This window comes from Carassius carassius, chromosome 50 (assembly GCF_963082965.1).
Source record: "Carassius carassius chromosome 50, fCarCar2.1, whole genome shotgun sequence".
Taxonomy (NCBI): Eukaryota; Metazoa; Chordata; class Actinopteri; order Cypriniformes; family Cyprinidae; genus Carassius; species Carassius carassius.
Window position 1 is genome coordinate 3,441,484 of NC_081804.1, and position 20,981 is coordinate 3,462,464.

Sequence of the window (20,981 nt, forward strand, 5' to 3'; positions counted from 1 at the left end):
GCTTTATGGTTAAGTGAGCATTCCTGGTTAACAGTGAAGACACGTCGTGTTTATCAGGGTCACAAGGACTCCATTTAAACCCGGCTTCTCCCTCTCTCGATCTTATAGAGCTCTCATTGTTGCTGAGGTTCAGGGCCAGATATTTCTGTTCTCTTTCTCTATTCATCTCCAGTACAGTAAAATTCATCTCTCTCAACTGTGACCTCCGACCTCCATTCCTCCGAAGTTTCTTTGGCTCTCAGTGTTCAGAGATGTTTTCACGGCCTGAGTGTGTGTTTGGCATTACAGCTTTGACTGACAATAGCATGTGGTTGTGATTCAGTTTTACTTCCAGCATCACATACGACAACAACTCCTCAAACAGCTCCATGTTATCCATTTCTGATAATAAACTGGTCAAATCATACAGAAACGATGTGAGAAAAATGCACACAATTCTAGTTCAGACAGCTGATTTGGCGCCATCTTACCTGATAAATGAACCAAAACGGCATTGTGTTATCTAGACCAGTGGTTCCCAGCCATGTTCCTGGAGTCTCTTTAATCAAACACACCCGAATCAGATCATCAGCTCATTCGAGACTTCAAGACCTGATCTGGGTGTGTCAGTCAAAGGAGAGATGCAGAATGTGCAGTTTTGGGGGGTCTCCAGGAACAAGGTTGTGGACCACTGATCTAGACAACACACAAACATCTCTGAAGTGTTTTAAAAGCACAGTGACTGTCTTTCCTTCATTCTTGACTGGGTCGGTTTTGGTTACAGCTGGACGGTCCTAGAGATCTGGCTCAGACTCCATGCAACACACTGGTTCTACTATTTATCTGTGGAAGCTTACTTTCCAGCACTTTTTATCTCACAATTCTATTTGTTTCATACAAGTGCGAGTTTACATGTCCCAATTCGGAATTTTTTTCTCTGAATTCAGAGGTTTACATTTTATAATTCTCACCCTTTTTCTCCGAATTCTGAGTTTACGTTCCCCAATTCTATATTTTCCCCCCAAACGTTTAGACACCTGACTTCACAAAAGTCTGAATGTGAGAGGTTAACTTGCGATTGCAAGACATGAACTCGTAAATTTGAGAAAAAGTCAGAATTGCGAGACGCAAAACTCACAGCTGCAAAATATAAACACACATCTGAGGAAAAAAATCTGAATTGAGAGATTTAGACCCGCAACTGCGAGATATAAGACTGCAATTATCAGAAGTCAGAAATGCAAGATGTAAACTTGTAAATCTAAAAAAAAAAAAAAAAAAATCAGAACTGCAAGACAAACTTTAGAATTCTGTGAAAATAAAAGTCAGAATTGTGAGATGTAAACTCGCAGTTCTGAGAAAAAAGTTAGAACTGTGAGAAGGAAACTTAAGACTACTGTGATAATTTCTGAATTGTGAGATGTAAACCTGCAACTGAAAGATATACAATTCTAATTATAAGAAAAGTCAGAATTGCAAGATGTAAACAAAGAATTCTGCAATAAAAAAAATGATGTAAACTCGCAATTTGGAGAAAAAAAGTATTTTGACTAAATGACCTTATTAATTTTTTTTTTCATGGTGAAATTATGCTGCCATACTCATCAGACAGTGCTATGGTGTAAAACACTCAAATCAAGAATCAAGAGTACAAACATTCAGATCTCTTGTTTAAATGAGTGGAGATCTTTCACACTGTCTAAATCATGTCCTGTCATATTCCAGCTCCATACATTCCAGTAAGTGATGACAGTAGAGCTGCTGGCGTGCATCTCTCTTCTATAGAATATCTTTTGCATATTTTGTCATTTTTCCCTAGACGTTAAAATCCGCTGAAGATACACCTTTTAGTGAAGCACTTAACTTACTTGTTACCTTAGACTTTATTGCATTTATACAGTCCTTTGTCTGTTGTTCAAGTACTCTGAAATTACTAATGCTTGTATTGTTCTCATTGGTTGCTTCCTAGTAAACAGGACATTGACAAAATGCAAACAAACCGTCTAACAACGTTGTGACAACATGCTGAAAATTTCGGTGCACAATTAATTAGCCATCCCTAGTTGGAAGGTCATCTAAATGTAGCGCAATAAGCTTGCTACAGCTCTCTTGCATATAACATTTCTGCATTGTTACAACCAACGTTGCAATAGTACAAAACAATAATGTTGCCACAACATAAGGTTTGTTATGTTGTCTGGTAAATGAATACACTTTCTAACTTTTGTCATGCATTTATTTAAAATAAAATATTTATTATAAGAACAAATACATTTCATTCAAGCAATAATTTTGTATTTACGGTTGCATGCAATGAGACAACATGACGTCACAGAACCTTGACCATGAATCCTTTTAGAACTACATTAGTACATAATCTAAAATACAAGTAACTTTGCAATAATTTACCATGATAACCATATTTCTCGCCAATGTACGGTCACTATAGGTCAAAAATGAAACAAGATTACAAAAATACACTGATATCTCATAAATGTACTATAGGAATTTTAATTGCACCTGTGGTAACCATGGTACATTTATGTAAGTGATTCCTCAAAGACCGACTAATTTCTTAACTTTCAAAATAAATGACAACTACAAAAGCACGTGCAAAACGCCAAACGCTCTATAATATATCACTCTTGTGCAACCACAGATATAAAAAGAGGTTCTGTATGACTTACTTTGCGCAACTTTCCCGTCTCGTCCACTTCCCTCATGAGAGACGGAATAAAGACCTCGATGACCGGAGACACACACTGATGATGATCCAGCATCTCCAACACACGATCACAGATCACAGACTGAACTGAAGATCAGCCTCGTGTGCTCTCATCTGATCCTGAATGATCACAATCAGGCGTGGATCTCTAGAGCTCCTCCTCCAAACACACACACACACACACACACACACACAGAGAGAGAGAGAGAGAGAGAGAGATAGAGAGAGAGAGAGAGAGAGAGAGAGAGAGAGATAGAGAGAGAGAGAGAGAGAGAGAGAGAGAGAGAGAGAGAGACATTCAAACAGAACGACACGATTTTCAATATTAGATCTTACTAAACATTAACTAACACTGTTAATTTATGAATTAATGAAATAGCATTGAATAAAAAAATACAATAGGAAAAGCAATACTTGAGAGAGCCAGAGAGCAAAAAATAGAAAACTGTTATATAAACTTTAGCTTAAAAATGTCAGTGACCTAATCGTCTTCATTTATTTATTGTCCAATCAAATCCCAGATAGCACGCATACGTCAGCAAGCTGTCTGTTAAAAAAGATTGCTTCATCTGGAAAGCATCCAGTGTTGCCAACTTGCCAACTTCAACTTTCCCGTCTCGTCCACTTCCCTCATGAGAGACGGAATAAAGACCTCGATGACCGGAGACACACACTGATGATGATCCAGCATCCAGCTTGTAAAACTACTCTATCGACTTTTTCTTCCAAAAGCACCTGGCAACAATGTAACTATTTTTCAAAATTGGTTTGACTGCTATTAGCAACATTTGATAAGTGGCACGAAGGATAAAAAGGAACACATTTTCCATCTTAATTACTCTAAAAGAGGAAACCAAAGATGCCTAGCAGTACACACATCATATGTGAATGAAGTTAGCTGCTATTTGCAATTGTTCAATTTAAACATAATTGAAAACATTTATAATTGTTGATTTATGATGCACCTTGTTAGTAGCTTGTACATACGATGATTGATCAGTTAGTAAACTGTAAGAAAACTTTCTAAAAAAAAAAAAAAAAGGAAACGGTACTAGTAATTTTCCAGGGCATTATCCATTATCTGTTGTGACCCTGAAACCACAAAACACAAAATGCAATGTGCAATTTAACATGCAGGTAAAAAACCTGTAAAAAAATCAATACAGAAATTCCTTCAATGATAACACAGTAGACTACTTTTTGCAGACTTTTTTTAGTGTAGCATACTAACTAACTACTAATACTGCTTCAAACTATAATTGTTCAGAATTTGTAGTTTTACTAACTAATTAGAAAAAAACTTATTGTAATCAATCAAAATTGTTCAGTAATTCAATGTTGAATCTAAAAATACAGTTATTTATATTTGAATATTATATTATGCATTCATACTATTCATTTGCGAACAAATCTAAGTTAACACATTACAAAAAAATAGAAGTTTTTTTGCTGAGGTTTGATGTGGTGACAATTTTGTGCCATGATTACGTAATAAAGTCATCACGCGATGATATCACAGCATCATTTAGAAATTTTTAGCAACAAATCGACCTTCCTTTTGCAACTTCCCCTGAAATTGAATCGGCAACACTGAACACATCTGCTCTGTACAAACATCTGATAGACATCTTTAAGATGTCATTTCCTAAATCATAAACATCTTAAAGACATCTTGTAATCATCTTTTTGACATCTGATAGGAAACGTCCTGTAGATGTTTTGCAGATAAGCAAACAATAATAAATAAATACTAATAAATACTTATTTTCAAATAGACGTCTTTCCAATAAAAATGTCCCCATTTGGACCTGATTGGTCGAACATTTTATGGTCTTACGCCTTTCACAGATGACATTAACATAAATATAAATACATTTACAAATAAACCATATAAAAATACATAAATGTATGAATAAACCACTTAACTAAGTGATTGCTATTGGGAGGTGAAGAGACTTTCAACCAGCATAAAAAAAAAAAATAAAAAAAAATATTTTTGAACCAAATCACATACCCTGCCTGTGACACATTGGATGTCTCACTATTGATTTATTTTAATAATATTTATTTATTTTTTTCTTGAGAGAGAGGGGGAAATAACTGCATGTTTTTCTGAAGATTATACCATTCCAAGTTCTTCAGACCAGTTTTTTTTTAAACATTTAGAGAATAAAAGGTTCTTTTTTATTTGAGGGTTAAATATAAAGAGGACAGTGTCTGTTTGTCATTTACTCATGAGTCTGTCATGAGATCTCTCATTCACAAACACTTATCATTCTTAACAAACTCTGTAATAGACTTATTAGAAGTTATGTAAAGGATATTTGTGTAACTTATCTATGCAGAGTACAAATGTACAATTATTTGTGCATTCAAATATTTTAGTTTCTAATGATATTGACCGAATCATTTAAGTATTTAAAATAGAATGACTATTTTTGTTAGGTCAGTAGTTAACACTGCATCAGCACTAAACCTGATGTCGTCCTTTCTTCTGTCTGAATGGAGAATAAATGAGAATCACATGATTTCCTGTGATACACAACCACGCATGCCTTTACTGCTCACTAAACACACTCCAGTCTGAAGATAACCCACACTCCTGCTGCTCAAGTGTTATCCCAGCTTTCCCACTTTATCCTGTTCTGTTTAATTCAATGCTCTCAGTTTATTCTCATCCAAAAAGAGCAAATGATCATGACCGCTGGACATTTTTTTTATCTACAAATTGCTGGAAAATAAACAAGCTGAAAAGTTTAATGATTCATGAATTTATACTTCAAAGGCTTTTGGTGAAAGGTTAATTCTGCTGCAGCTGTAATAATTTTACCACGGTAAACCTTCAGTAAGGTCATATGATAATGTCACATCAGATCTTAGAGAAACAGCCATTTACAATAAGAGTATTAAATGAGCTGGTGCTCAACACAGAACAAATACTCAAAGAGGGAAGGCCTAAAAGAGGATCACTTCCTTCTTTAGTCCACTGTGTGGATGTGGATCTCTCAGTTCAAGATTTCAGAAATGACAAATATTAAGAAGCATTTTATGATCAGTGTTGTTATCGTTAACTAAAAATAAATAAAAAAACTGTATTAAAAATTGTTATTATTATTAACTGAAATAAAAATTATAGGAGAAAATAAAAATTTGAAGATTAAAAAAAGAAATCAAATGTTTAAAATACAAAAATCTGTAAAAAAAAAAAAAGAAAGAAAGAAATGAAAACTAAAAATAATAATGAAAAATGCACATACAAATTACTAAAAATGTATTTTTAACATAATTTTTAATATAAACTGAAAATATAAAGCAAAAGCTCATTTAAATATTAATAAATACTATAACAGGATATAAATAACACTAAATAATGATAAATGCACACATATATCTATCCATCCATCCATCTACAAACCCGATTCCAAAAAAGTTGGGACACTGTACAAATTGTGAGTAAAAAGGAATGGAATAATTTACAAATCTCATAAATTTATATTTTATTCACAATAGAATATAGATAACATATCAAATGACATTTTGAAATGTCATGCCAAATATTGGCTCATTTTGGATTTCATGAGAGCTACACATTCCAAAAAAGTTGGAACAGGTAGCAATAAGAGGCCGGAAAGTTAAATGCACATATAAGGAACAGCTGGAGGACCAATTTGCAATTTATTAGGTCAACTGGCAACATGATTGGGTATAAAAGAGCCTCTCAGAGTGGAAGTGTCTCTCAGAAGTCAAGATGGGCAGAGGATCACCTATTCCCCAATGCTGCAGCGAAAAATAGTGGAACCATATCAGAAAGGAAAGAGTTTCTCAGAGAAAATTGCATAGAGTTTGAAGTTATCATCATCTACAGTGCATAATATCATCCAAAGATTCAGAGAATCTGGAACAATCTCTGTGCGTAAGGGTCAAGGCCAGAAAACCATACTGGATGCTGTGATCTTTGGGTCCTTAGACGGCACTGCATCACATACAGGAATGCTGCTGTAATGGAAATCACAACATGGGCTCAGGAACACTTCCAAAAACATTGTCGGTGAACATAATCCAGCGTGCCATTCACCGTTGCTAGCTAAAACTGGACTGTTCTGTGGTCAGACGAATCCAAATTTGAAGTTCTTTTTGGAAAACTGGGACGCCATGTCATCCGGACTAAAGAGGACAAGGACAACCCAAGTTGTTATCAGCGCTCAGTTCAGAAGCCTGCATCTCTGATGGTATGGGGTTGCATGAGTGTGTGTGGCATGGGCAGCTTACACATCTGGAAAGGCACCATCAATGCTGAAAGTATATCCAAGTTCTAGAACAACATATACTCCCATCCAGACGTCGTCTCTTTCAGGAAAGACCTTGCATTTTTCAACATGACAATGCCAGACCACATACTGCATCAATTACAACATCATGGCTGCGTAGAAGAAGGATCCGGGTACTGAAAAGGCCAGCCTGCAGTCCAGATCTTTCACCCATAGAAAACATTTGGTACATCATAAAGAGGACGATGCGACAAAGAAGACAGTTGAGCAACTAAAAGCCTGTAATAGACAAGAATGGGACAACATTCCTATTCCTAAACTTGAGCAACTTGTCTCCTCAGTCCCCAGACATTTGCAGACTGTTATAAACAGAAGAGGGGATGCCACACAGTGGTAAACATGACCTTTTACCAACTCTTTTGAGATGTGTTGCCATGAAATTTAAAATCAACTTTATTTTCCCCTTAAAATTATACGTTTTCTCAGTTTAAACATTTGATATGTCATCTATGTTGTATTTTGAATAAAATATTGACATTTGAAACTTGCACGTCATTGCATTGTTTTTATTCACAATTTGTACAGTCCCAACTTTTTTGGGATCGGGTTTGTATCTATCTATCCACCCGTCTGTCTGTCTAGCTTTATACTGTATAACTAGAGTCTATAATTGCTCTATCTATCCATCCATCTATCTGTGTATGTATCTATACACACACACACACAAACACACACACACACACACACACACAAACACAAACACACACACACACACACACACACAAACAAACAACAAAAAACTATTAAATCAAAAGCTTGATATTTGTAGTTAAATCTTTATTGTTTTTCTCAAAAGAAGGGTCCATAGTGAAAAAAATATCTGCCCCCATTTTTCAAATAAACAAACTTTTGATTATTATGGCACCTAAAGGTGAAGTTGAACTGTTGATGTGTGTTCAAAGTGTCATTACAGCAGGGCCCAAAATATCATTCATGAAGCAAACAAAAACACAATCAATCTAACAGCCTAACAAACTCTGACAGCAGCAAAATCTGTATTAAAAAACACAAAATCTGATGTAGAAACAAGTTCATCATTATTAGTGGCGTAGCAAAAGTTGATTCATTATTATAACATGCCAGATTCGAGTGGATAACAAAAAATATGGTTTGACACAAAATAATAACACGTTGGCATAAATGTCTACAAATGAAACCGTAAAGTGAAGTGAAAAGGAATGAAATAATGAACAAAGAAAACCAACTTTAAGACTGAAATGCTTTGGGCTTCCTGTTTGACCAGGCTAAAACTGATCTAAAACACATCAGGAGTGTGTTTTTAAATGCTAAACATGATCCAAAAATCTATGGAAGATTCATGATTCATGCAATGAGCCTTTGAATAAAAAGCAACAACTCAGTAAAAGAAACAAAAAAGCATAAAATCACTGATGAATTTCTAACAGGCTGATCAATGTCATTTCCACTACATCCAGCCAGTTTCAGTCTTTTTATTTAAATTGTCACTAATAACTGTATTGCAGCCTCTTTTACTGCAAAATACAATGTCATCATGGTGTCTACAGGTGTACAAACCAATACTCCAGAGGTCTAAAACAGACTAGGTCACTATTTGTCTCTGAACACCCTCCTTAATTAGTACAGACTCCTTGACAGGTCCCACAAGTGGCCTGATGGGAAGTTTCTTACAGAGGGAGTATATGATTGAGGGGCGAGCGCCCTCTAGTGAAAACCATTGACCAATAACAGAGGATTGGTTGCATACAGATGAGGAAGACACCCTGCCACCACATGCATTCATATCCCCAAAACAATAATGATACAAAGTAAGAAAATAAAGATGACGATTACACAGAAAATATACAAGTTACTAACTCAATCAGACAGATGATTTCCCTTTGCAGCATGGTTTCTCTTGGTTTATAGGCGAGAGGTAAAGAATGTAGGAAGGCCTCAGTTATCGGTGAGTTTGTGTTTGCGTGCGGACGCCGCCTCACGCGATCGCTTTCGCCTCGGGCAGAAACGCCTCCCAGTATTTTATCATCTAGAGGAGAGATTGAAATATGAATGTGTTTTAAACATGATTCAGTGAAATGAAATCATTAAAAAGGTTTCTGTACCTGTTGTTGTGAGTGCAGCACTGACTCCAGATATTTGATGATTTGTCTCTTAAAATCTCGAGCTTTCTCTTTCTGTTAGCAAAGAAATTATACTGAAAAGTCAAGTCTTTTTGAAGAGAAGAATGGTTTATTGTTTTAATTTGCTGAAAATGTGCTCACCCTCAGGCCATCCAAGATGTAGATGAGTTTGTTTCTTCATGAGAGCAGATTTGGAGAAATGTAGCATTGCATCACTTGATCCTCTGCAGTGAATGGGTGCCGTCAGAATGAGAGTCCAAACAGCTGATAAAAACGGCTTCTGACGGCACCCATTCACTGCAGAGGATCAAGTGATGCAATGCTACATTTCTCCAAATCTGCTCTCATGAAGAAACAAACTCATCTACATTTTGGATGGCCTGAGGGCAAGCACATTTTCATCTTATTATAATTTGTGGGTGAACTATTCCTTTAATGCTGATATTTAAATTAACATGGAAATCGGCTCTCACATCAAATCGGATGACTTCTTTGCGTATGGTGGCTGAGATTCTCTCAAACTCTCTCTCGTACTGCGTGACTTTTGCTTCCCACTGGAGGATAAGAATAAGAGACAGTCCTAATAAAGCGGAGTAGTTAAGGTTACAGATGTTATTGTTTATCTGTATAGCAGCAGTAACCTCAGCGATCTCATCCTTGGCCTGCTGGAGTTTGTCAGGTTTGTTGGCCCACAGGAGCTTGGCCTCGGCCTCTCTTTTCTTCTGCAGCATGTTCTCAGCGTCCTGCCAGCGCTGCCACGCTTTCATTCTCTGATCAAAACAGCCCTGACAAACACATTATTAAGAAGTTATCTTAAGAGGTGGATGGATGGCATGTTTGAAATCTTATGGTATTACAACAGGAACAAGATTAATAACTACATACAGCTTTTTTTTTATTATACTTTATTTTAAATAATTTCTAAAATCATATTTTATTCTATTATTGTAGATATATTACTACAAGACTAAACATTTTAGGATCATATGCATATATGCATTTACATAGTATAAATTATTATTACAATAAAAATGTAATAATAGTAAAAGATATAAATGAATTAATATTGCATTGCTAAAAATTTTGTCATTTTTTTTATTTACATTTTTCACATATGTCTGTGATAATAATAATAATAATAATAAATGAAAAAATAAATGTATTATCAATATATATGAATAAACACACACACACACACACACACACAAATATATACATATATATATATACATAAATATATACATATATACATAAATATACATATATATATATACACACACACACACACACACACACATACACATATATATATATATATATATATATATATATATATATATATATATATATATATATATATATATATATATGTGTGTGTGTATGTGTGTATGCATGTATTAAAAAAAATATGGACAATTCAGTTCATTCTTAATTATAAACACAATAACTATGACTGGATGAGTAACATCTGAAGCAGTTTCTTCTGTGTGTGTGTGTGTGTGTGTGTGTGTGTACCCTGACAGCTCCCAACAGACGTATATAATCGGCCAGCAGCTCGGAGAAGGTGAAGAAGTCATTGGAGGCCTGCTCCTGATGAAGCTGCTCGATTCGATCTTCCACCTCAGCCAGCTGAGAGAGAGCTCGCGACAGAGCCGTGTTGTCCTCCGAGCTGCCCAACATCGCCACGCTCTTCGCAAACACAGCTGTGCTCCCAGATAACTCTGAAACCATACCATCAAACCAGCAGTCGACTGACAGGATCACATACTTTCATCATCCAATCAATTTATGGTGGATAAAATCTTAATTTGTCAACGAATATTCACTCAACTATGACAGCATTTTAGTGCCATGTAAAAAAAAAAAAAAAAAAAATAATTCTAAGATTACGAGATTAAAGTTGAAATATATCGAGAATAAAGTTGAAATAAATTCATATCTTCCATTAAATTCATTATTTGTAGTGCGCCAGCCACCCAATAGTAATACGATTCATGCTTTTGATAGACCTACTTTTAATGTCTCAGCTTTCAAAATCAGTTATATAACGAAACACAAATTATGCCTTACAATAATGTGTTTTTCAAGCTCTTTAATGATCAGATCGCTTTATTTATGTGAAACAATTCATTAAATTAAACTTTTCTTTTGTGAAAAATTCCAAATAGGCTATGTGAAAATGTATTCACAAAATATTTAGACTTTATTCAAGAAATATTTTGATTTTATTCACGAGATATTTAGCCTTTATTCACGAAATATTTCGACTTTATTCTCATAATATTTCGACTTTATTCTCGTAGTAGGCCGATTACGACTTTAATCTCGAAACATTTAGACTTTATTCTCGTAATATTATGAGATTAAAGTCGAAATATTACGACTTTAATCTTGTAATCTCTTTTCAACATGGCACCTAAACGCCATCGTACTCAACAGATGTCACATTACACAAATAAAATGGGTTGCGCTATTTTTTTTAAGAATAATATCTGCATGTAAATTCAAATTTCAGCTAATTTGAAAATGTGAGACTGATTGTTTGCACTTCTGACCTTTTCTGTGATTGACGAGTGACTCCACCATGACGTGAAGTTTCCTCAAATGCTGCTCTTCATTTTCTACATCCTGGATCTTCTCGTCAAACCACTGAAACCAACACAAACACACTGTTTTATACTAGGTTGTTTTTAAGCCTTGACCTCTGTAAAGAGGTGTTCAGTGTGGGTTGGACCTGCATGCTCTTCCACTCACCACATCCTGTTCGTTCATCTTGATGGTCATCTTACTCACAGCATCTGTGGCTTTGTTCAGCATTTTAAGGAAGCCGGCTCCACTCAGAGTCTGTGTGCTGACCGCTCTGGGTAACTAACACACACACACAGAGCATTGAATTGTCATTACAAACAGCAAAGCTGATGTTTCTGCATGTGAGGAACAGACAGATAAACATCTGCAAGTCACTGCTCTTAGGAAAGGTTTATGCTAATGTTAAATTGTGCAGATTAATGTGCTGAATAATTAAAAATGTTCATGTTTATGTCACTAAACAGAAGATGTTTTACCTCCTCTTTCTCCAAAAACTCTCTCACATCAGGATCCTGCAGCAGAGACGGGTGACACACAACCCTCTGAAGATACCTGCAACAACTCAAACAATCTCACATTTACATTTTAATATAGTGACAGATGTACAATAATAATTACTACTAACATTTATATTACAGTAGATAAAAATGACTTTTTTTCTGATTAAAATTGAAATATGCAATTCTGGAGCACAAAAGCAGTCTTAAGTCTCTGAGGTTTATTTGTATCAATAGCCAAAAAAAACATTGTATGGGTCAAAATTATTGATTTTTCTTTTATGCCAAAAATCATTAGGATATTAAGTAAAGATCATGTTCCACGAAGATATTTTGTAAATTTCCTACTAGAAATATATCAAAACGTAATTTTTGATTTGTAAAATGCATTGCTAAGACCTTTATTTGGACAACTTTAAAGATGATTTTATCAATTTAGATGGTTTTTTTTTTTTTTTTGCACCCTCAGATTCCAGATTTTCAAATAGTATCTCAGCCAAATATTGTCCCATACATCAGTGGAAAGCTTATTTATTCAGCTTTCAGATGATGTATAAATCTCAATTTCGAAAAATTTACCCTTATGACTGGTTTTGTGGTCCTGGGTCACATATATTTTAATATTAATTACTACTTAAATTATATTATTCAAGTGTTAAGTAACTTTTCTACGTTCATTACAAATAAAATATATATTAATTACTACTAACGTAATATTATATTATATTATCCAATCTAAAAAATCAATAACATTAGATTGGATAATAGAATAAAATGTGATATAATATGATAAACTGTAATTAATATTGTATTGTATAAAGCACTATAAAAAAGTGACTTGATATAACATAATACAGACATAAATACATATAATAGAGACGGACAAAATACATATAATTTATTAAGTAATGTAAGTATTTATAATACAACGTATATGTAAATATGTTAAGATTAGTTAGCACTAACATTATATTACATTTGTACACATTCAAATTAAAATTTGTAGTAATTATAACTATGATTATATTATATCTACATCATTTTCTGTCTATATTTTATATACACACTATTTTTACTACCATCACTATCACTAGTAATTTATGCCATTTTTAAGTAATTTAAGTTTAAGAAATTATTTATTAGTAATAATTACTATTATCGTGATATTATTCAATCTTAGTATTTTTCTGTCTTGATTAATGTGCAAAAACTATTAGTAGTAATTAATGTTAATAATCCATTATCCAGTCGAAGGATTTTTTCTTTCCTCATGAATTAAAATATACACATTAATATCAATTACTCTACAATAGTATTATTATATTGTATTGTATTATATTATTCTAGATTATCCAGTCTAAGTCACTTTTCAATCCTCATTCAAATGTAAATACTCTTCAGCAGTAATTTGGGATTTTAGACCAATGAGACTTCATTGGAGGCAGGGAATAGAGAAATGTGATAAGAAGAGAAACCAAATGAGTTCAGTCATGCCACACTGTTGATAGCTGTGGCTGGTGAAGACAAAACGTTAGAGAAGAAGAGTGATTCATTGCTTTAGTTAAGTACACCTAGATAAGAAACAATGTTGACAGACCTCTCAAGAGCGGCTCTCCTCCGCTCCACAAACTCTGCTGACGATGGGTCCTCCTTCCCCACTTTGACTTTTGTCATACCTGGCAAATCCACACACATTTATTCAGAATCAGCCACTTCAATCCACAACCAGATCAGATGTGATGCACGGGCAGAAGTGAGTTCCTACCCAGGATGCTCTTCTCTGGCGCTGGAGGTACGATGTATCCATTCTGTGAGTGTTTCTCCGAGAGCTTTTCAAACAATCCCAGGAAATCACTGAAACGTCTGCGAACGGTAAACGTCTTGCTACGGAACATGGTTAAAGACGTCTGGGAGAGAGCAGTGAGATTCAGACGGTACGTTACTTTGTGTGTTAATGTGAAGAGGATGAGTAAAGAGACCGAAAATCACCTGTGTTGAAACTTTGTAAGCCATATAAGCGTTCATACCATCACCTGTGAGAAGAAGAGAGAGAGAGAATCGCATTGCATGAACAAAAGAAATGCAAAAGAATCCTGTTTTATTTTTATTATAGGATCTAAACAGCTATTACGCTTAGACTTGTGCCGGTATTCGGTAATGCAATATATCACGGCAATGAATATGCACGATATTGGTATCGTGGGCACTTCTAAATAGCGCCAATAATTATATATTACAAATTATTCTGAATTTGGAATGCATTTTAAGAATACTATTCCCATCAACTGGTCAAAGTGCACAACACCGCTGTATGCTGCTTGAAAGACTCTGTGCTCTCTGATATAAACAAGCACATAAGAAAAGCACATGGAGGAACACGTGAGAGATGTGCTGAATGAAAGCACATTCACTCTCTGACAGCAGATGGCGCTAAACTGCAGAAAATGTCCTTAACCTGGAAACCCCATAAATAAACCAGCTGTACTACTTTCTTAAACATATTTAAATGATTTTAAATAGCCATTCAGATTTGTGTATTTGCTATGATGTTCATCACAGTGCCAAATACTTAAAAATTAAGACTTAATAGGTTATTTTAATCTGGACTACAACGTGCCATAGATATTTTTTTTGTTAATTCACACATTACATCTTACGACTTCATTTTTAACATTAGTTAATTCATTGGTTAACATAAACTGCCAATGACAAATTCTTCTGAACATTCATTAATCTTCATTAAATTAATAACACATTGTTAAAATGTAAAGTTGCAACTGTATTATTTAATGAGCTAGAATGAACTATGACTAGTATTTTTTTTTCTTTAACAAAGATTAGCAAATGTAGCTATTGTGAATGTTAATGGTTAACTAATGAGATTGTAAAGTGATACCTATGGGTCTTGATAGTTCTTTTGGACTTTAATCTGTGCAAAACTTTTAACTTTATATATTTTTCTTTATTGTTTTATTTCATTTAAATGTTCAGTTATTTTTGTTATTAGAAAAAAGTTATTTAACCTATTATATTATATTATATTTTACTATATTTTGAGCACTTTTTAAAATTGCAATACCGTGATAATACTGTTTACCGTGATAAAAGCATGAGCAATTAATCGCAACAGGAAAATTTGATACCGGCATATCCCTAATTACACTATACTGTTATTCTCAAGATCCTCCACAACAAATGTATTTCTCCAATACTGTAACTTGATAATCAGCACCTGCGAAATCACAAACAACCAAAACTCCTTCTGTAACTGTCTATAAACCACAATCCCATACACAGTCAAGCGGGAAACTGAAATATTACACATCTTCCCTACAACATTTACTGCTGATTTTAGACATTAAAGTAACACCAAACCTTTAAAAAGGAGAAGGACAGGAAATGAAAAATAGCTGGCACAGGGCAAAAAGAGGAAGTTCCAGATTCTGCAGCTGTGTTCGAACGTGCTTTTACACTAATGTTTTACGTGCACGGTATTAATCCTCAAAAGCCTGAAAAAAAAGAGATATTAGAAATTAAGCACAGCTGTCATAGCAGAGGACTATCTTACCGACTTTCTCTGGATTCGTGACAGAAATATTCAGATCAAACTTGTCCTCGCTCTCCTCTTCCTCAAGCTTTATGTGGAAAAAATGAAAGGAAGAGGGAAACCGAGTGAGAAATTGCTCTGAGATGTGTATGAAGGTCTAATCTGACCTCAGGAGAAGGGAATCGCATGAAATGTAACAAATCTGGTTTTGATTCTGATTCCATTTAATTATTCATCTAGTATATCGAATAAATTTGGTGAGTAAGTAAATTTTAGATCAATAGAAATATATGATGGATGAGTTTAAGATTCATTCAAAAGAATCAGCTCATAAGAGTCATTTGTATCTGAAGTGGATCATTAAAGGAATCAAACATCATTCGGTTTCAGTATTTTTTGTTAATTTGTATTGTTTGGGGTTTGTGGAGTGTTTTACCTCCTCCAGGGTTTTGGACGGAGCTCTGATGGAGCTGCTGGCTTCAGGGGCGGCAGGAGCAGATACTGACGGTTTCACAGCGTCTTTCTTGCGGTCATTACGAGGACTGTCCAGAGACAACTCCACTGTAGCTTCTGAGTAAAATCATGAGAGAAAGAGGATTATATGTATTCAGTAAAACTGAAAAGATGTTGCAACACACACAGACAGCAAAACACATTCCATCAGCAACATAGCACAGGGTGAGAGGGCAAAGGTCAAGGAGAAATTCCTTTTCCTCTTCCTGAGTCAACGTTGAGAAAGCAAATTCATCATCCATCGCTAAAATTTGATGTGCATGCATTCCTGCATTCCAGTAAAAAGAGCCAACAGCAGAGAGAAATAAAAAAATAAAATAAAAATAAACCTAAAGCAGGTCAATTCTGTGTTGTTTCAGTATTATTTATATTCTATGATAGCTTTTATTATTATTTTGAATCTGCTATTATTTTTTATATTTTCAGTTTTCATTTTTAGTGTCAGACTTAGTATCTGCTTCTGATCTTTTCATTAGTCTGTTTATTTAAATATTTAGTTTTCATTTATTTTTTATTTCAGTTTAAACTTAAGCCAGTTTTGCGTTTAATGATGACTTTTTTATTTCAGATTTATTTTAATCAACAATAACAACATAAACTATAAGTTAACAGTAAAAACACTGCTTCAAACTGTGTCTCACAAGGTGCTAAAACACGAATCGAGGATCAAATACTCCTGTGAAGGCCCAGTTGTTGTCTGGAAACATGAATCATACAGTTAAATGGATATGTGATGTTCAAATGTTTGGGAAGGCAGCTGTAGGTTTCGAAACACACATTTTCAAATGCAAAATGTACAAGTGCATATATGATGCCCAAAAATGTCATGTGGAAAAGTCCACTAGGTTTTAAAAGAAAATGTCCAGGTGAATGTACAATGCTCAGAAATGTTGTATAGGAAGGTAGCTAGGTTTTGAAACGCAAACTGAACTTGCTTAAAAATGCAAGTTTAGGTAGACAACGCAAGGTTTTGAGACGCAAATTAAAGGGAGAGTACACCCAGAAATTAAAATTCAGTCATCATTTACTCACCCTCATGTCGTTCCAAACCTGGAAGAATTTTCTTTATCTTCAAAATGCAAATGAGGGTATTTCTAAAGAAATTGAGAGATTTCTGTGCCTCCGTTGACAGTCAGAAAAATCATAATACTAATACAAATGATTGAACAGCTTAGCCCAAATTATCTGAAGCGATCTGATCACTTTATATGATGGACAGTCATTCACATATAAACATTTAATCACACATCAGTTATGGCTAACAGATGCGTTATTGACCTGTGAGAACCAGAGGTTCATTCTCATGCCGTGCAGCATGTTTGAGCTTCCATAAGAACCAATGAAGATTGTTCTCGTGCAGAAAACACGTGCAACTTAGCTTCTGTTTATGTTTGCAGATCAATGTAAATATGTAAATAAAAGTCTAAATTAAATCTGCCTGATCAAGATCAAAATTTGGACTAGATTGATTCAAATGGATTAGTTTACGACTCTTACCATCTCACTTTTTAAAGCATCAAAGTGCATGTTTTCTACACTGTCAACAGAGGGATGGAAATCTCTTGACTGAAGTATCTTCATTCGTGTTTAACGAAAGTATCACAGGTTTGGAATGACATGAGGGTGAGAAAATTACCATTTTCATTTTCCCGTTGAATGTAACGGTACATACAGTGCCCAAAAAATGCTCTCCAAGTAGACGGTTTGAATGCACTTGTGATAATTCGAACAGACTCTCACACCCGTGATGCCCAGAAACTGCTGTCCATGTAGGCAGTTCATAAGGATTCAGAAGGGCCTACAGTTATGATCTGGTGTCACAGTTGAAATGTGTCGTACCTGAGAAGAGATCTTGCTCCTCGGAGTGGACCCCGTTGGTCCTGGAGCTGCTGCTGCTGGCGGAGGGTTTGGGGACAGGTGCAATCAAGGCTTCCTCAGTGAACAGATCCGTGGGGTCATCTTTAACCTGTGGCTTGACCTTCACGTTTGATTTCACCTCTGTGAAAACATCAACAGCTGGCCCCGAGGGCTGAGGCTTCTTCGTCACAACTTTTGGCGGCTCCTTAAACAGATCCTCCTCGTCATCATCGTCACCGAACATCTCGGCACTCACTGCCTTCTTGACTGAAGAGCTTTTGTGCACAGGTGGTTCACCGAGGACACCAGACTTCGGCGCTTCTACAGGCTCGTTCAAGAGATCTGGCAAGGGATTCTGGACCTCAGGTGAACTCATTACTTCGCTATCATCGTCCAGCGGGTCGCTGAACAGGTCGGCCTCATCACTGCTAGGAGAAGGGATCTTGGCGTCAACTTTCTTCTGGGGATCAGAGTTAATGTTGCTGAAAGGATCGCTGGAGATGTCTTCTGGTGGCTCGTTGAAGATGTCTTTAGGAGGTCTGATTGTGTCCGGTGACGGAGAATCCATCTCTGAGATTGACTAGGAACAGCACAGAAATGATGTAAAATGACTATAAATATATTTATTAGGAGCTGAAACAAGATTAGATTGCGTTTAACGGCCTGTGCAATGAAATTTTATTAAATACAGTAAACATTTTCGGGGTAGAATCTCACATAATCTGCCTGGTTAAAGCTCTCCACTAAATAAAGAAATAAAATTATTTATTTTTATTTTATTTTGCATTGAAAAGTAAGCATATGTCCCACCCAAATTCTTATTACTGTAACAGCAATTATATATTTATTAAGTTAGTATTTGTAATTTTATGTGTACTTCTATAATTGATTATTTAAAATAAATAAACAATTTCAATGTTTTTTTAATACTATTTAAAGCTTTCATTATTCATTGTGACAGTAATTACACAGCCTATTAAAAAAAAGTTAAATATTTATTATGTTTATTAAATTTTTCCAACCAAATTCTCATTATAATAACAGTTATTACATAGTATTTAAAAAATTTAAATATCATTTTAAATACTATGTAATTACTGTTATAATAATCAGAATTTGGTTGGAAATAATTATCGTAAATATTTGCTATTTTTATGTAATTGTGCATTTGTACATTTGGAGATTTAAGATAAAATAAAGCAAGCAAGCCTATTTTAGTACTTTTCGGCATATAAAATTAAGCACATTTTCCAACCAAATTCTCATTACTGTAACAGAATTATATAGTATTTAAGCTGTAAAATATTTATCATGTTAGTTTTATGTATTCCAGCATTTTTACAAATGGTGATTTGAAGTATATAAATATAATTGATCTCCAAGAAGGTGGTTTTCATTACTGAACAAATGTCACATTATTTAAAAATAAATAAATAAATAGATAAGATAGAATAAATAAAAGTGTCCCTAACAATGCTTCTAAAATTAACTACTTTTTCATTATGTTAAATAAACTGCATTTTTCCATTTTTGATTTTAGGGTAAAACATTAATTATATGCTATATATTTGCACATTTCTCATGTGATTCACAAGGCGTTTTGCAGTCGCTTTCATCCAAAGCCATTAGGATTAAGGGTAAGTGCTTTGCTTAATGGATCAATGGTTAGAGCTCATGAGCTGGGTTCGAACCTAGAACCTTCAAGTTCCACCCAATCATGACTCACATACAGCAACTGTAACTTCCTTCCCACACAGCAAAATCTTACCAAAATAAAAGCTTGGCATGGGAATAAAAGTAATTTATACGTCTGAGACTCACATGATCACACCATCAGTTGTTTGACCTGAAAAGACTGGAATAATTACACTAAGTAAATACTGACTGCTGGACACCAGCTCATTCATTAGAAACCCTGCCTTCTAATACATGCATATACATATTTAATATGTATAAAATATCTTAACTACAGTGTGTTGGGTGGTTTTGCATAAACAAGTTCATTAATTTTCACACTTACCATATTAGACATAGCACGTATATTTTACACACACGTCAGTTTGGAAAACATGTTCACATTTCTTGGGGTATTTCTAAAGTTACTCAACTACAAGAGAAGAGTCCTCCAAGAACTTCAGTATGTCACGCGCAGGCCTAAACTCAGATCTATTTAATCCTGCGGAAGGACCAGATAAGAGGTGACGATGAAAATAAGATTCCTTTATTCAATTATCACGCAGATGTGATCGCAGCAAACTCTGTGTGAACCAGCAGAGCTGAAGAGCTAACTGAAGAAAGAAGAACGGGCAGATCTGAAGGTGTCAGAGAAGTGAAAGCGATCGGTCTTTTCTTTCTGTCTGTCTGTGTGTAGGAAGTATATGGCTAATTAGCTTTGCAGCCCCGTTTAGTCTTGTGTCTTACCGTGCCCGTGAACGCATCTGCGCCCTCGTCGCTGTCCTCCAGCAGCTCGGGCTCCTCTGAGTCCGGGAAAGGCGGAGGACTGCGCTCCGAGCTAGCCGCCATCTTCAGCTCCACACACACACACACCGAAAAACTTTATTACAAGCGAGAGATAAAAATGACAGAGCGACATTGAACTTAAACGGGGGGGAAGAGAGAGAGAGAGAGAGAGAGAGAGAGAGTGGGAAACAGCGACGCCTGGTGGTCAACAGGGGCGGGGTTTGCTCGGTTGCGTCACGCTCACGAGACCACTCCCAAAGTAATACAATATAAAATATTATTTATATACTGCAAATTGTTTTTAAATAATAACAGCTATGGTTGAGTAGTTATTGATTTCTATAAAAAATATGATAAAAAAGCTATCACTACACATTTCAGGAAGCG

The 20,981-nt window shown here is 35.1% G+C and overlaps 2 protein-coding genes across 2 annotated transcripts in view; both read right to left on the reverse strand.

Annotated features, from left to right (window-relative positions):
• The window catches only part of LOC132133216 (sorting nexin-24-like), a 7,662-nt gene extending 4,820 nt beyond the window's left edge, over positions 1-2,842 (reverse strand). Inside the window, exon 1 of the mRNA XM_059545993.1 lies at positions 2,667-2,842. Within this exon, the coding sequence (XP_059401976.1) occupies positions 2,667-2,759 (93 nt within the window). The 5' untranslated portion in view covers positions 2,760-2,842. The remainder of the gene's footprint in view (positions 1-2,666) is intronic.
• Positions 2,843-7,788: 4,946 nt separating this feature from the next.
• Positions 7,789-20,726, reverse strand: LOC132133539 (sorting nexin-1-like). The gene is made up of 15 exons (XM_059546406.1): positions 20,556-20,726; positions 18,117-18,714; positions 16,201-16,334; positions 15,786-15,852; positions 14,207-14,250; positions 13,983-14,124; positions 13,815-13,893; positions 12,197-12,272; positions 11,886-11,999; positions 11,687-11,780; positions 10,647-10,852; positions 9,773-9,916; positions 9,605-9,685; positions 9,114-9,185; positions 7,789-9,037 (listed from the first exon to the last, which is right to left on the reverse strand). Exons 1-15 carry the CDS (start codon positions 20,655-20,657, stop codon positions 8,987-8,989), a joined length of 2,004 nt encoding a protein of 667 aa, XP_059402389.1. The 5' UTR covers positions 20,658-20,726; the 3' UTR covers positions 7,789-8,986.
• Positions 20,727-20,981: the final 255 nt, after the last annotated feature.

What these genes read in the sequence shown, in the direction of transcription:
- LOC132133539 (XM_059546406.1), bottom strand. Translation starts at nt 20,657, where the DNA reads ATGGCGGCTAGCTCGGAGCGCAGTCCTCCGCCTTTCCCGGACTCAGAG. An exon ending in GGAGCAAGATCTCTTCTCAG is followed by an intron (nt 16,335 to 18,116) that starts GTACGACACATT and finishes GATTTTACTCAG; the next exon opens with AAGCTACAGTGGAGTTGTCT. An exon ending in AAGAAGTCATCCGATTTGAT is followed by an intron (nt 9,186 to 9,604) that starts GTGAGAGCCGAT and finishes CTTTGCTAACAG; the next exon opens with AAAGAGAAAGCTCGAGATTT.